At 44.7% G+C, this 15199-nt stretch overlaps 1 protein-coding gene across 4 annotated transcripts; it reads right to left on the reverse strand.

The window, feature by feature from the left end:
• Positions 1–3474: 3474 nt before the first annotated feature.
• Positions 3475–14286, reverse strand: gtf2a1 (general transcription factor IIA, 1). 4 transcript variants are annotated; one of them, XM_056581127.1, is made up of 11 exons: positions 14117–14286; positions 12572–12673; positions 10700–10856; positions 10334–10381; positions 9820–9884; positions 8702–8777; positions 8083–8207; positions 6515–6619; positions 4911–5267; positions 4688–4777; positions 3475–3984 (listed from the first exon to the last, which is right to left on the reverse strand). In XM_056581127.1, the coding sequence occupies exons 1-11, from the start codon at positions 14144–14146 to the stop codon at positions 3877–3879; spliced, it is 1263 nt and encodes a 420-aa protein (XP_056437102.1). In that variant the 5' UTR covers positions 14147–14286; the 3' UTR covers positions 3475–3876. The 4 variants fall into 4 exon arrangements, with proteins under 4 accessions (XP_056437102.1, XP_056437101.1, XP_056437104.1 ...); XM_056581126.1 differs by having other exon boundaries at positions 8065–8207; XM_056581129.1 differs by lacking the exon at positions 10334–10381.
• Between the last annotated feature and the right edge of the window lie 913 nt (positions 14287–15199).

The raw sequence follows: 15199 nt of genomic DNA on the forward strand, positions 1-15199 counted from the left end.
GAGCTAACACCTGAACGCTTGATAATGAAAACAAGAAGTCCTCAGGCAGGTCCTACAAAAAACGTACAAAAACTAGCAAACAAATCTACCTTTCTTTATAGAGCTCTGTACGGTCACTTTTGAAGTGCAGGTGTTACTTCTGTTTTCAGCTTTTCCCTCACAACTGATAACATTTGGACCATTCAAAGTTGAACTACCAATATCTCAAACACACCAAGGCATGCGTTACTCTCTAGATTTATTCTGCGTAGAGCAGGGGTCCATGGTGGGATGAGAGCGTTGTTGCGGTGAGAGAAGGTGACCTCAGAATTGGAGAGGATGTGACAGTCACTTCTTAAATTACAAAGCAGTCCCCAGTGCTGGCTGAGGTTATAATATAATTACATTTTAAATAAATCAACCAAAAAAAGCTAACTCTCTCGAGCCCTAAATCGACAAATTCAACTCTACTTCAACTATAAACTTAATGTGGGCAGTGGACTAGGTAGGTGTCAAGCTATTATGAGAATTATGGTAATTAAAATCATTATTACTATGTTCATGTCTATTTCCCCAAGAACCCATCAACTGTTAAATATACTCAAGACTTAAAAAGGCAACAGAGGCCAAAAAAATAACAGGCCAAAAGAAATACAGGAAATAAGGAATGACCATTAGAAAAGAATAAAGACCCCTTTGTCCGATAGACCTGCAAGAATTCACATTTTTTAAACGGGAGACCCTTGACTTGTGACTGGCTGGGACTCTTACGGAGCAAAGCTGTGTTACTAATGGGACATACTTTGTCGGTTACACAGGTGCACACAAAACCAGGCAGTGTTTATGAGTCAGACAGAAAACCAACGGGGACTCGTAAATATAACCAAGAAAAGGGAAAATAAAAGCGTAGGCCTAATGGTTCCTCCGCCGTCTTTTGTCTTTTGAGTGGCCAAGGAGGGCATAGGAGACAAAAAATATACACATGAACACAAGGGGCTACTTCACCTGAAGTGGCTTGAGATCTGGCCGTCCTCTAGTGGAGAGAGGAGTATCTGTTGAGACATAAAGCGACATCGGGCTGACGTCTGACTCCTACCCGGCTCCCAGTTACCATCAAGGGCCCGAAAGCCCCTGCTGTTAGAGGCCTGGCGAGAACAACTGGCAGTGCCAGGCCACTGTCTCGCTCGCTAACCTGAAGGAAACGGAGGGTTTTAGTACAGGAGGGTGGGTGGCAATGGTGCAAAAAACTATACAGCTCAGTGTTCTTGTACTGAATACCTTATAGAACGTATCTACATTTAGATATAATTTAAAAAGTTAAAAATCATAAACATTCTCTTACCGACTAACTTTTACCGTTTAGTAAAGATGCTTTTACCCGAAGCAAAGACGCACGTCAAAAAGGAGCTGATAGGCGTTTAGGATGCCCATCGGGGGACTGAATACGATGGGGTTCAAACCCGAAAACCTTGGTAGTGAGACGTACGCACCCAATGTCATTAAGATTTACATTTATTTCAAATGTTCACACCAAAATAAAAATAGACAAAAAATAAGCATCAGTGCATTTTTTTTATTCAACCGTATAGCAAAACAAAAAAAAAGTCTAAACACCTCCTTCTATAAAGCGCTTTTTCCAAGTTACGATGTCCGTGAATACAAACAATCATTTATTGAATAATAATAAAAAATTAACAGTAAAAGAAGCAGATACATTTTCTGAACAATTATTTGAACAGCAGTTGGAACAAACACAGACAATGTGGAGCAAGAGTGAAAAGCAGAGGATACATCGTAAGAGACAGTAAAAGCTCATATACTATGAATATCGCCAAAATGCCTCAACAAAAATCCATAGTATAAAAAGGCACACATAAGAAACATTAGGGGCTGGGAGTTGAAAAGGAAATATCAGCAAATATTGAACGGTTACATATTTCAGTGATGTGTGCAAAAGCCCAAATTCAAGTTTTTAACCGATTTTTACTTGAGTTATATTCGGTTTTTTTTACCAGTGTTCTACCCCAGAATGTATTTAACCTTGTCTTGGCACTTTAAATGTGTTGATTAGTGACGATGGACCATCCACAATGGATTTGAGTTCAGCAAAAAAACAAAACAGTCAAAGAGTAACATGTTTGGAGTTATTTGTTGTACAGTCTTGACTTAGAAAGTAGAAAGTTTCAACAGTTTTTTTGCATAACAATATGCTGATTGGTTATAATATCGTTTTTTGATCCAGTATTTGTGCATTCCTAGAGTCTAGGCTATTTCTTCAACAAAGCATACTACTCTAAACCACACACGTTTAGCAAACAACCATTTAACCCGAAAATGCAACAATTTACCCCCAAAAAAACCACATTACCCTATCTCAAATCATTCCACCGGGGGGGGGGGGGGGGTTAGGGTGGGGGGGCTATAAACAGACTTTTGTGATAGCCCAAAAGCTTTTAACTCGAATTTGATAGAAAAACATTTGATTTTAAAAAACATGTTTAAAATGTAAAACAAAAAAGAAAACTGTGTGGGAGAGCTAGATAAGAGGAAATCGTGTGAAACCAGCTCCAAAACAAGGAACACTTATGATGTAAGAGCACTGTTTGGTGCAGGTTAGCAACCCCTTTGCAAGCACAACCTCTGATGAGCTTTCAGGAGCAAATAGAAGAAACGAAGAAAGAAAAACAGCCGTTGGTGAGCTCTGACCTTACAGACTGGGATTGGGGTGAGGAGGTCGCCTGGAGTGACTTACTCTTCTGGGTGGGGAAGGGACGGTGAGGACACAACACACAAACCCAACACACCTTCAGTTGAGCACTCAGGCACCCAAGGGTACACGCACACACACACACACACGCAGACACACGCACACGCTTATTTGAGCACACTGTGGCTATGAGCAACCTCGAATGACTTCACGACACACCATTTGACTGTACAGTGCAAATTAGACGGATGGAAAAGTGGGTTTTAAGAGCAAGAAAGACCAATCAGAAGATTTATTTTGGACTAGTAAGTTTGATTTTGTACAGTTGATTATCGTTTGTTTTTTCTCCCATGAGGCCAGAAGCCTGGGGAAAACACATCGACGACAACTGTTCATTTTTGGGGGGGATTTAGCATCAAGTAGATAATAGAAAAAAAAATATATACTTCACACAATTGGTTATTCTACTGTTAATATTAATTTTTTGCTTTAATACCCTTCATCAAAAATAGCTCTAAAAGTACTTAAAATATGGTTGTCAATGAACATTGGAAGAATGGAACATTTTAAAGTTGATGAATTGTTGGAAATGTGGATTCACTCCGAGGACACCAACTATAATGCCCCCCAAACAGTTGATCCCGGCCGCTAAAAAAGAAAAGAAAGGCAGCAATTTTTTTTTACCGGTGGACCCAAAAGGTCATCAGATGAGAGCGAAGATTCCCAGGAGAATTAGCATAGGCTCTTTCAGGGCGCCGCAACCGATCGATGGCGGGGCGAAGGGGGGGGGGGGGGGGGGGGGGGGGTGGAGTGACCTTGGCACACTGCGCCAGTAAGCTACTTCACGGATGTGATGGGAAATCAATTTGGACAAGAATCTCAGGAGGAGGAGGCGGCCTGAAAAGAGGACGACTAAAATAAAAGAACATGAATCTTGTCCGTTCCCGGACCGCCTCGGCCTCTCGTCCCACAAGGCTTGAAGGTCTGCTCGGTTCTGCACTTCACCGGCTCAGACTTTAGTTCAGTATCTTTTTCAAACCCGGACTCCTGAAGTAGATCTGGTTGCTCGGACACCGGTTCCGGGGGGGTAGCCCGGCGGGAGCGCGTCACCGGAAAAGAGGAGTTCCAAAGTTTGGCTCTCTAGGTTGATCGAGAGCGCATTGTTTCTTCTCCGTGCGGTCGCCGTTCCTTCACCACTCTGCGTCTCCGATAGCCTTGGAGAACACATAGTCTTTGCCGTTGAGGTTCATGATTCCGTCCTTCAGGTGGAACTTCCACTTGTTCTTGCTTCTGTGGATCTGGGGGGGTACGAATGGTTTGGGGTTAGAGGTGGATACTCACACCATGGTTTCCCATAGCTTAGGCGGCCACCTAAGCCTGCTGCCTTAACTATGTCGAAGATAAATAATTATATATATATATCATACTATAGTATAAAGTAATTCATGCCCTCTGTATCAAGAAAGACTTGCGTAACAGGCTGCAGGGCAACAGTCTGACAGCCTGCATGAAAATAAGAATAAATGGTCCACCTGTAAAAGAGTGTACCCCCCCGGTCAGACAACACTCCCCGTCTCCCGCCAAAACCAACCACCTTAACCAACACATTATCTGCGGGAAAACCTGTACACGCTATGTGTCTAAAGTCCAACAACTTGCGTCTCCCTCATTTTTGTTGAAGAAGAGCTTGGTCTGAATGAGCATCGAGTGTATGAACCACCAAACTCTCCTCAAAGCAAGGGGTCGCTCACAAAGCGTTGCACAAGACTGGAGAAGCAGTCGAATCATCAACACAAGGGCATACGTGTGAGGATGTTGGGGATAAAAGTGTGACTGCTTCAGGAACGTAGATCTTGATTAAAGAACATAAGGTTGTCAAAAGGGTCAAGGGTGACCATTACCACATGAGTAGTACATAATAGGAGTACTTTCAGCAACCCTCAGTAGTATTCGCACTTGCTTAATGACTCCGCTACGGGTGCAGGCGTGTGTGGTTCTGACCTTGTCGTACTGGCACACAACTACATTCTCTGTGTCAAACAGCTCCTGGTCCTCTTCGTCGCTCACATCGTCTTCACTGTTCAGCGGCTCCTGAGAATGGGATGGGGGGACGGACATGGTCATCACAGACTGTCTCTACACTTCAATATCTACCACTCTGTTCACACATGCATCAAAATGGTTTAGTTTCGGCCCGCCGGGTGGCGGTCACATGATCCCGTACCTCTTCCACCTGCCCGTCCTCCCCTCCGTCCTTTTCCTTCTCCTCCTCTTCGTCCTCGTCATACTCCTCCTCCTCCTCCTCGTCTTCCTCCGAGGAGGTGTCCCCCGGCCCGTCCACCTGCAGCATCATGGGAGGCTGCTGCGGCTGCTGCTGCTGCTGCTGCTGCTGCTGCTGCTGCTGCTGCTGCTGCTGGGTGACCTGCGCTACCGCCCCCTGGACCTGCTGCACCTGTTGCACTTGCTGGACTTGCTGCACCTGCTGGACTTGCTGCACCTGCTGGATCTGTTGGACCTGCTGGATCTGCTGCACCTGTCCCGTGGGCACCTGGCCCGGCTGGGAGGCCATGGCCTGCATCACCTGGCAGGAAGGAGGACGAGGACATCATGAGAACAGGGTTTGATGTGAGGAAAGGAAGCAAAAAAGAAAGGAGAGAGAGTGTAGACTACAAAATAAACAACAAAAACAAAAATGGTGTCCCCTCCGGTTCAGGATCAACCGGGAGCAGTCTTAAAGATCCAATGGCATGAAAATGTCACTTAACAGAGGTTCTCTAACATTAATAAGAGTTTCCCTAGCCTGCCTGACTATGGTCCCCCAGTAGCTAGAAATGGCGTTAAGTGTAAAACGAGCACTAGGTATCCTGCTGCCTTTGAAAAATGAAAGCTCAGACGCTCCGATTTCGAATTTGGCCTCATAAATCGTCGAATTTGGCCTCATAATCCCTTTCTCCTCCATGTTGTCTACTTCAGATTGATGTGGAAGTGGAAGAACCAGAGACTTTGAAGAAGCTGACGCAGACATTTGAGATCCATAATATCGTCTGGAGGCGCACACAGCTTTTGGCCGTGATAATATATATTATATAGATATCTTTGTATAATATGATATTATTTAGATGTAGAGCTCCAGGACTCCCGCCGGAGCACCCGGAGTGTTCTAGAATATTTACAGGACACGGCAAAAAGCTGTGTGCGCCTCGCCATTGCGATACATCCACTGTAAACACGAGTGCATGGTACCGTGGCCGCAAGCTGCCCAGGGCCACACCCCCACCCCTCACATTGACCTGCCTCTAAACAAAAACAGCACGTTTGAGGGAAGCTCATTGTAGGACTGGCTCATAGTGGCTGTTATTCTGCACCACGGCGGAATTTCTTGAACGTCTTCAAATACTGTATAAAGGGCCCACTAACACCTATATATACGCATCCAAAAAGTAGCATGCCATGGGACCTTTAAGTGGCTTGTGCAGAAGCAGGCGCAGTTAACCCGGGACAAATACTCTCGCAGCACACTTTACTCACTTTTTGCCGATGGATGGCTAAGCCTTACTAACAACCTCACCTTTTCTTCTGTTTTCTTCTGCTCTCTCTCTTACAAAATCTGGATTCTTGCCTAAAGCAACTTCACCGATACAGACTATACATTGTCATATATCAAATATAAAACAACCTTAATGATACAGAACAAAGACTAAAGACTAGTGCCTTATCATCTATTGTACTTCGACCTTGATATACACAAAAGTGATCTACTGTTTTATTTTTTTATATGATATTAATGCCTATATCCATTAATATGATATTAATGCCTTTATCCAGTACCTGCTGGTTCCCCTGGACCTTGTTCCCAGAGGCGAGGACCAGCTGCTGGGGCTGGATGATGACCCCCGTCTGCTGGGGTAGAGCTCCCTGCATCGGAGCGAGGACCTGGGCACACGGACCACAAGGTACACTTAACATGGACCTTTGAATGTACTGTGTCTCCGCACCCAGGAGGGTACAGACAACCGAAAAAGGACCAGAGCACTGACTCCCTGTGAAGGCATTTTTTTTTTGGACTTATTTAAACTAAATGTGGCGAGAAATGAGGGTGGGTGATTGTGTAATGAGGATCACTTTCATAATCAGCATCCCTCCCTGAATGTTATCTTGGGTTGGTGGGCATGCATCACAATGAAAATGACTGCTTTATTTTCTTGCATTGAACACTTATTTGGAAAAAGTAATCTTCTACACAATTATGAATCGAGTTAAACAGATCATTACCATTCAGGCTCGTCGCTCGTTAGAATAATAAACTAAACGCTGATTTGCATATAAACAACTATTGAGGTTGTTGCACACTGATTCTGTTGACAGCCATTAAAACCTAATCAAAATGGAGTTCACTTCCAGCTTTTATTTTCACACTATTTTTCAATATGAAATGTAAACCTATCAATTCCCTTTGTTTTGGCACATAGCACTGAAGTTTGTATTCACTAACCAAAAATAAAACGCACGATTAATTAAATATAACTCTTTAGCTCCCCCTAATGACCAGATATAAATAACACCTGTGCGCCTTCTCCCTGCACCAATAGACACACTGGAACAGCCACCCAGCACCGAAATCTGTCCCTACAGTCACCTCCTGATAAAGGAGGTTACAAGTGAGTGACCCCTGTTTGGTCTTGCGCAAAGTAGCAGTGAATGCTTTGCAGGGGAAAAACGTATACACGGGACAAATGAAAGATGAAAAATGTCTTACAAAGGCTGTTCGCAAATAAGAAAAGTTTTGATCATTAACAGACTTCTAACTTTCAGAAATGACTTCATCCACTTTTTCTCAATCCCTGCCCCCCCCCCCCTATCACTCACATACTCTGCCCGTAGTCAATAAAGCTTAAACTGACTTTTTTTAAACCAAGCCTGAGAACATAGTAGCTGGGCATGCATCACTGATGAAGTAGTCCCGTCTTGCTCAAATTAACTTGCAAAGCCTTTACATCGGTTCAGCGTGCCGACAGCTCTCTCTGTCAGCCGTGAGGACAGCCCAGACAACAGCCTAACCTTTCCCCGATCCCTGAACACACTCCAGGCCCTGATATAATCAACACGTTCCAAAATTTGCATTTAAAACTTTAAACCCGAAAAACCTTAATCCCTACTAAGCCGCAAATAAACTGCCCTCCTTTAAGACTCATTGCTTCCCAGGGGCTTCATGTGAACACCACACCATAATCACCCAACGTATCCCTCCACCCCCACCACCACCACCACCACCACCCGAGCTCCAGAGAGGCTGGCTGTGCTGTACCAGACCGGGAAGGGGTGGAGGAGTAGGAGTATAAGGAGGAGGAGGGGGAGGAGAGGGGCGCTGCTTGACCTACCTGCGTGATGGGGCGTACCTGCTGAATCACAGGGGCCTGGACACCGCCCGGCTGCATCTGCTGCTGCAGGAGGATCTGCTGCTGGGGCTGCTGGATGATGTACTGGGCTCCGTTAGGGGCACGCACCACCTGGAGGATCTGGCCTGATGTAGGCGGGGGGGGGGGGGGGTTGTTCATTATCTGGGATTTATTACTACTGTAATAGCCCATGGTTGTAAGGGTGCATGTTTTATTACAGACTGGACCAATAAATCAACTTCCTTTGTAGGAAGTGGTTGGATACGTTGTATATTATCAGAAACACTTTCTGTGGAGGAAGTGGAACCACTTAAGGCTACTATTCAGCACTATGTGCTGGAACACTGGCTATGACGTGGATCGGACCACCATCTTAAAGGAGCGCTGTCAAGCTCGACTTCCGTTTCTAAAATGGCTGCATAAATATTTGTGTTGTGACAGAAATCACGATCTTAAACAATGACTGTAGACAAAAACAATTGTGGAAAAGTCAGACCACTGGCATTGAGTGCTCCATTGGTCGGACTGGGAAAACTCTGAGTAGTCCAACTTTCTGTGATTATTTTTAACGAAAAGGGATTTGAGTGTGGGAAACAGGACAGGGGCTGGAGTGTCTTACCTTGGCTTGTGATGAGCTGCTGGTAAGGGGTGACTCCAGTGGGCAGGGCAAGGGTTGCTGCAGTTGCTGCTGCACTCTAGTGGAGGAACAGGGAACAGACACAGGTTTACACACGTCCTCACCAAACCCATTTGATTTATCCTAAACTGAATTCTGGGTCTCTACGGCTCTTTTATGTTGTTATGAAGATCCAATTAAAAGGGGAATCCATAAATATATATTTCAGCAAGGTTTTTATAAGCCGTGTTAACATAAGGCATGAATGAATAAATCAAAGTTTGTTTAAGCATAAGAAAAAACTATCACTATCAGGGAAAGAGTTCCCTCGGTTTGAGCTTGAAGAGGACTTTTTGAAACACCAAGTACTGCGTGGGAACAAGAAACTGAATAAAGCAGATGGGCTTTTGCATGTCATCAACGACCAGCAAAGACAAAAGCAATGAAACAATAGTGTGTGTGTGTGTGTGTGTGTGTGTGTGTGTGTGTGTGTGTGTGTGTGTGTGTGTGTGTGTGTGTGTGTGTGTGTGTGTGTGTGTGTGTGTGTGTGTGTGTGTGTGTGTGTGTGTGTGTGTGTAGAGGCGGAAAATGAATGTTCCGTCGGTGTGTCTACGATGAGACGGTAAAGCCTTGTTCACACTCTTGTCTATATATGTGCAGTAATCCTCTTTAAAACTTTAAGTCTTGTGTGAGGTTCATCATTTCTTAAAGACCCCACTCCCCCCAGCACACATTTTCCACCATAATCCCCCCCCCTCCCTGGAGGAAAACCTTACACTAACGGCACCGTGGAACAGCATCTCACTTCCACAATATGACATGTACAACGTTATGTTAGCACAGGACAGTGTGTTAGCGGGAGGGGAATGTGATTAAATCCTAATTTCCCATCTGGGATTAATAAAAGTAAATCTCATTTTATCCTGTCGGATACGATAGGGAAGCGCCAGGAGTGACAAAACGTGCTTGTTCAGCTGTCGGGAAAGTTAACCAGACCAGCTTACTATGTCAAATGACCTAGCCACGTCCCAAGGCTCTGTTGCGCATGCAAGTGCATCCCTGGATGGATGGCTGAATGTGGTGAAGCCTTGAATGTGAAACCTGAAAGGCGTTTAGCTCACCATGCCGGTAGCACTCATATGCTGGAGGATCTTGGGATCCTGAACAATGACTTGCTGCTGGGGAGCTGCAGGCAGAGACAGAAAGACAACAATGATACATGATCAATATAGGATCAATATGTGATGAAGCACTCCTGCGGTGCAACAGATAACAATTACAGTTGACCGTAGGCGGTTGTAACATGAAGGTTCTTATAAATATAAACCTAAATAAACAGGTTCAACTCCCTGCCGTCATCCACCTTTTGCAAACCCCCCCCCACTCGCCAATCGCTCGGCCATGATTCTGCGTTGCCATGGAAACCAACAATCAATCTTGTCTGGCCGGTTGGTCGCTCTGTTGCTAGCGTGGGTGGGATAGAGGGTGGACTGAGGACCTGGCGACCAGACTTGAGTGGCTAGAGTGGCGTGGGCAGGCAGGGCCCGCCGCGTTGGGTGGGTGGGCTGACTGCGTAGGGCTTTGGACGGACGAGCACGGGGTGTGTAGATAGGTGTGGTTATTACTATTACGAACCATGGTAGGCGTGTGGGTTGAGTTTGTGAGGGTGGGTAGGCAGTCGGGCTGTATGATGAAAAAAACGATAACGTGATTATTTTGCTCAATATTGCCATCATTAATTGTGATTAACAGATTATTTTGATAGAATTTGCCACCCTGGCAACCACATCGCATTTCTCCCCATCAAACATTGAGTGGTACTGAGCTCTGTGTGGTAGGGCTGAGACTGCAGCTGGGGTCTGCCTAGCATCAGTAGGACTGACAACTGACTGGTGTGGGTGGGTGGGTGGGTTGAGTTGCTGAGCTAGGGCTGTGGTCCCACTAGAAGGGGCGGCTGTGTCAGCTGTGTCGGCGGGTGGACGGTCAGCGCTGCGTTCTGACCTTGCTGCTGCAGCGGCTGGAGCATGTGTTTGGCGGCGGCGGGCTGGGAGGCCTGCTGGGCCTGCTGCTGGGCCTGCTGCGTGGCCTGCAGCGCCGCCTGCTCCTCCGTGTGGAAGCCCTCCACCGCCTTGGACTGCATCAGCTTGTTCTCCCAGAGCTGGGGGCGGAGCCAAAGGGTGCCGACACAGCATAGGAGAGGGGCGTGTGAGCGACGAACACAAGGATGCACCAAAGCGCAGGCGCCTCAATAACAGGAACCACTCCCTGGAAGTCGGCTGGCTGTCAACACTACACTGGTGTCCGATTTAAGGCAGGATGTTTGTGGAGCGTGGCCTTTAGTGGTCAACAGCGTACCATACTAAGCAGTACCGACTGCCATTCACGTTGGAAGATGAGGTTAAAACTGGCCTTTGAATGTTGCTATTAACACATTCACAGGGCTCTATGAATCCGCTTCCGTACATAGACAATTACATCGATGAGCCAGTGAACATATGTGCATTGCACAACACTAGGCACAAGGCGCCTCTAAATTAAATGTATTATAATTATTATTATTAAGTGATGAGCATTAAACGCTTAGAGATTAGTAGTATTTTGCTTATGGCTACGAATCGTTAGGCGGTCTGTTCCTATGCACGCAACTTTTAATGAGACCTTTCAAAATATTTTATTCTCGGCCTCATTTGTAAATCGCTTGGATAAAGGGTAATCTAGAATGCTTTGTGCCTGCTAAATGACTGAATGTCAGTGTGACTTAGGGCTGCACGATATGGGCAAAATATGATATCCCGATATTTTTTGGCTGAATGGCGATATACGATATATATCTCGATATTTTCTATAGAGTGGGTTAGATGTTTTTTATGCAAGTCAAAAACCACATGTGAGATGTTGCAAGCACTTATATTAAAACATAGGTCCATATGACTGCAACATGTGATTTTGTATCGTTATTTTCAACAGAATTCAATGAACATGTAAAAAAAAAAAAGGGATGTTTTTCACCTTCTTCACAAAATAATCACCTATGCAAAACAATATAAAGCTGTAGGTTACACACATTAGCTACCATTAAGAGCATTGGCTTCGTCGCATTGTCCTGCGTACTACGGTGAGGGTTTCAGTGCGCCGTAACTTTAATCCCCCGCCCCCTCCCTTCTCCGTTCCATTTGGGAACATGTTTGGTTTCATTTCGCTTGTTTCGTATATTTTAATTAATTAATTAAGAGCGTCACCAGAGGGCGCCCCCAACACATTTGCCGATCGCCGGCCCTGGTTTCGGGGCAGAAGAAGCTGTCGCGGCCGGTGGTGATGCAGCAGCACAGCCACGGAGTTTTACGCATTCCTCACTGCACTTTGTGCCGCTGCTGTAAATGGTGGAACAGATTTGTCGTGCTTCCACTTTTAGTCGCAACGGTTTTGCTACACTCTACAGATGACCTGCAGCAGCTGCTCATCTGTTTTTTTTAAACCCAAACTATTTCCACATTATAGAGCCGTTGTTTCTCCTCTTTGAAACAATTTCGTCTCCCGCCGCCGTCTCGTTTTCTTTACGGGTATCATCCATGCTTGTTGTGTTGTGAGGGGGCGGCGGGGGTGGGAATGAGGCGTCTTTGCACACGGCACGTTCGGAAAGAGTGAGAGGGGGAGGGGTCGCGCTCACAGTCTCCAAGGCAAGCGCTGTAGACGCTTGAGCGGGAAACGGACCATTTTAACGCATATCGATATAAACGATATTGTCAAATCTTGTATCCCCTTGGAAATTATATCGATATATCGTACATAGCCGATATATCCTGCAGCCCTAGTGTGACTGCAAGTGTGTTTGTGATTGTGAGCAGAAGGTGGGAGGGGGTTAAGTAGATTTACCGTTTTCAATTCCAGCAACACCTGTTCGTCCACCCCCTCATCCAGGAACAGCTCTCTCACTTCGTTGATCACATCCTCGATCACGCCCCGATACAGTTTAGGCTGAGGAGGATTAGGGTAGAGAAAAGACACACATTCGATCAGACAGAAAAAGAATGAGAAAAGGGAGTACTTTCCCATGCGACAGAAATCATCAATCAATATTACATACATATTATGGCACGAGTTTTATACATATTATATTACAATATAATATGCAGTTCGGAAATTTACACACAATTTTAATCTTTTCAATTTTGAAAATATTAATTTCTAATCCACATCAATAAACACAAGATTCAATATCTTGTGTTTAGTCTAGTCTTACATAATTTCTTCATAGTTTTTAATAAAATACGATGGCTAATGGTTATAGAACGAGGAATAACAGCTACTACACATTCTATTATATCTAACTGGATGAATTTGTTGCGACGTGCCCATGTTAATGGACAATCCACAAAAAACAGACTGCCTTTTTGCAAGAAACTAAAGCGAATCAACTAATAAAGGCAACATTTCGGAGCGCGCTTTGCATTGCACCCCCAACACATAATCTGCTGGACTGCATTTGTCCGCAGCGACTACGTTCTAACCCTCCCCCTTGGTGCTCCTGCACTATTTAAGGCCGTCTGTCGTTTATATGGAGAGCCTGTGACGTAGCACCGAGTAGCACCTTCCCATCCCGGCCAGTCTATATTAGAGAGCCAATATGGCCGTATATAACCAGCGCGCCGAGGGGAGGAGGGCCAGAACCGGAGAGCTGTACTGGGGAGGCCATTTTACGGGGCGGCAAACCGACCGGTCGTCGCGTACATAATGTACAAATACGGGGCGATGGTGGCGGCTATTTGGATATTTTTTTTGCCTATTATGGGTGATAAGGTTCAACCCTTTATAATCGTAATGCTAGGGGCAGTTTATCGTTGGAGTGAAATGGGTAAATAGCGTGGAAAAGCCCGCTGAACCAGCCGTCTGCTCATGGAATGGTGGACAATGAGGTGCTCTGCGAAGCGAGTGACACTGCCGAAACGACTGCTGAAAACCATTTCCAGAAATTATTTATTTGCAGTGAATGAAAATGTGCTTGACGTACATCTGGAGAATCGTGTTAGTTAATGTAATAGATTTCGCCAATTGAAGTTACTCTTGACAACTTGCTGCCTCTTCTAAAAAAAAATAAAGCAATGACAAGCTGGATATGCAAGACTGAACACTTGGTCCCATTTGTTGCAAATCAACTAAAAGACTTAAAAGCTTCAATCTAAAACACTTACTCAATATCCAAAGTGGATTTCAAATGGTCTACATACCTTATATTTCTGATCAATTGTTTTTACCTAGTAAATTTCGAATTGGTTCAACATGTTTTAATCACGCTTATTTTAGATGTCAAAGTGTTCGAAAGTGTACGTCCCTACTACTTCACAATAAAAGGTCCTCCACAATTTTTCAGTACAACTTTTACCCCCAATCCTCCCACTGTCCTTAGAGATTGATCCTTACCACTGGGTTCGAGTTAGCCGAGCTCGCCATTATACGCGTAGTGTAAAAACCACACAAGAAATAGGCGAGAAATAAGAGCCAAAAATAACAAAAATACTTTAAAACAACTGGGAACGGTCTCTAAAAGTAGCCGGCATCACTTTTTGTAAATAAAACACAGTTTTAGTCGGTCTTATTTACAATCCCGGGCCGAGTTCCCAGCCGTCCTTCGTCTGTCGACGTCCTCCTTTATATACTGAGCTATGGAGCTGCGAGTGCGCGAGACATAGGGCAGGGACAACCAACGGGCAACGCGAGACTTGGTGCGGGAATTCTTGTAACGTCAGACTCACTCGCTGGGAAATGTAGTTTATATGGAACTTCATAGAATACCTTTATATTTCAAATTGCTTTATGCGACACTAAATTAAGGGTTTTGTTTTATATTATACACATAGGTCTACAGTTTAAACATCGATCTATCTATCTGCAACACAAAGGCCTACTACATTTCAGTCTGTCTGACAAGAGCTTTCGTTTAAAATTTGGTTTTGTAATATCCTTTAATGTTTAAAACATTGTCTTCCCATATCTGTCTAGTTATATTTATCTGAGCCGTGGGGCCTGTCCTCTACGATGTGTAGGTAGCCTACATATAGGCCTAAGCGTTCAGTTCAGTGTAGTAACTTAGTTTTTCCAGAAGAGAGCGATCACATCCCACACAGGAAATACAGTGGAACAAAAACATTTGAAGATATATTTTTGTTTCCCCTCTATGGCATGGATAGTAGGTCATATTTATCTCCATGTATAAGAAAACGAGTAAATCATAACACATACTTGAATAATTGCACAGGCTATGCCCATTGTCTGTCCCAAATGCACCCTCAAAAATGTGAAAGGAACATTTCCATAAAGTCTTTGTAATAAATTAAAGCTGACAGGCGAATGCGACTGCCACTTCTGTCTCCATGGAAACTTGCCTCCGTGGATATGAATGATATTGACCATAGAACCACTGCGCCTTGCATCAATTTGATTAATGCGACTCTCTAAAATGTTATGTATGTGTCACCACCAGCGAAATAATTTAATTTCAGTTAT

The sequence above is a fragment of the Gadus chalcogrammus genome, chromosome 21, assembly GCF_026213295.1.
Source record: "Gadus chalcogrammus isolate NIFS_2021 chromosome 21, NIFS_Gcha_1.0, whole genome shotgun sequence".
Lineage (NCBI taxonomy): Eukaryota > Metazoa > Chordata > Actinopteri > Gadiformes > Gadidae > Gadus > Gadus chalcogrammus.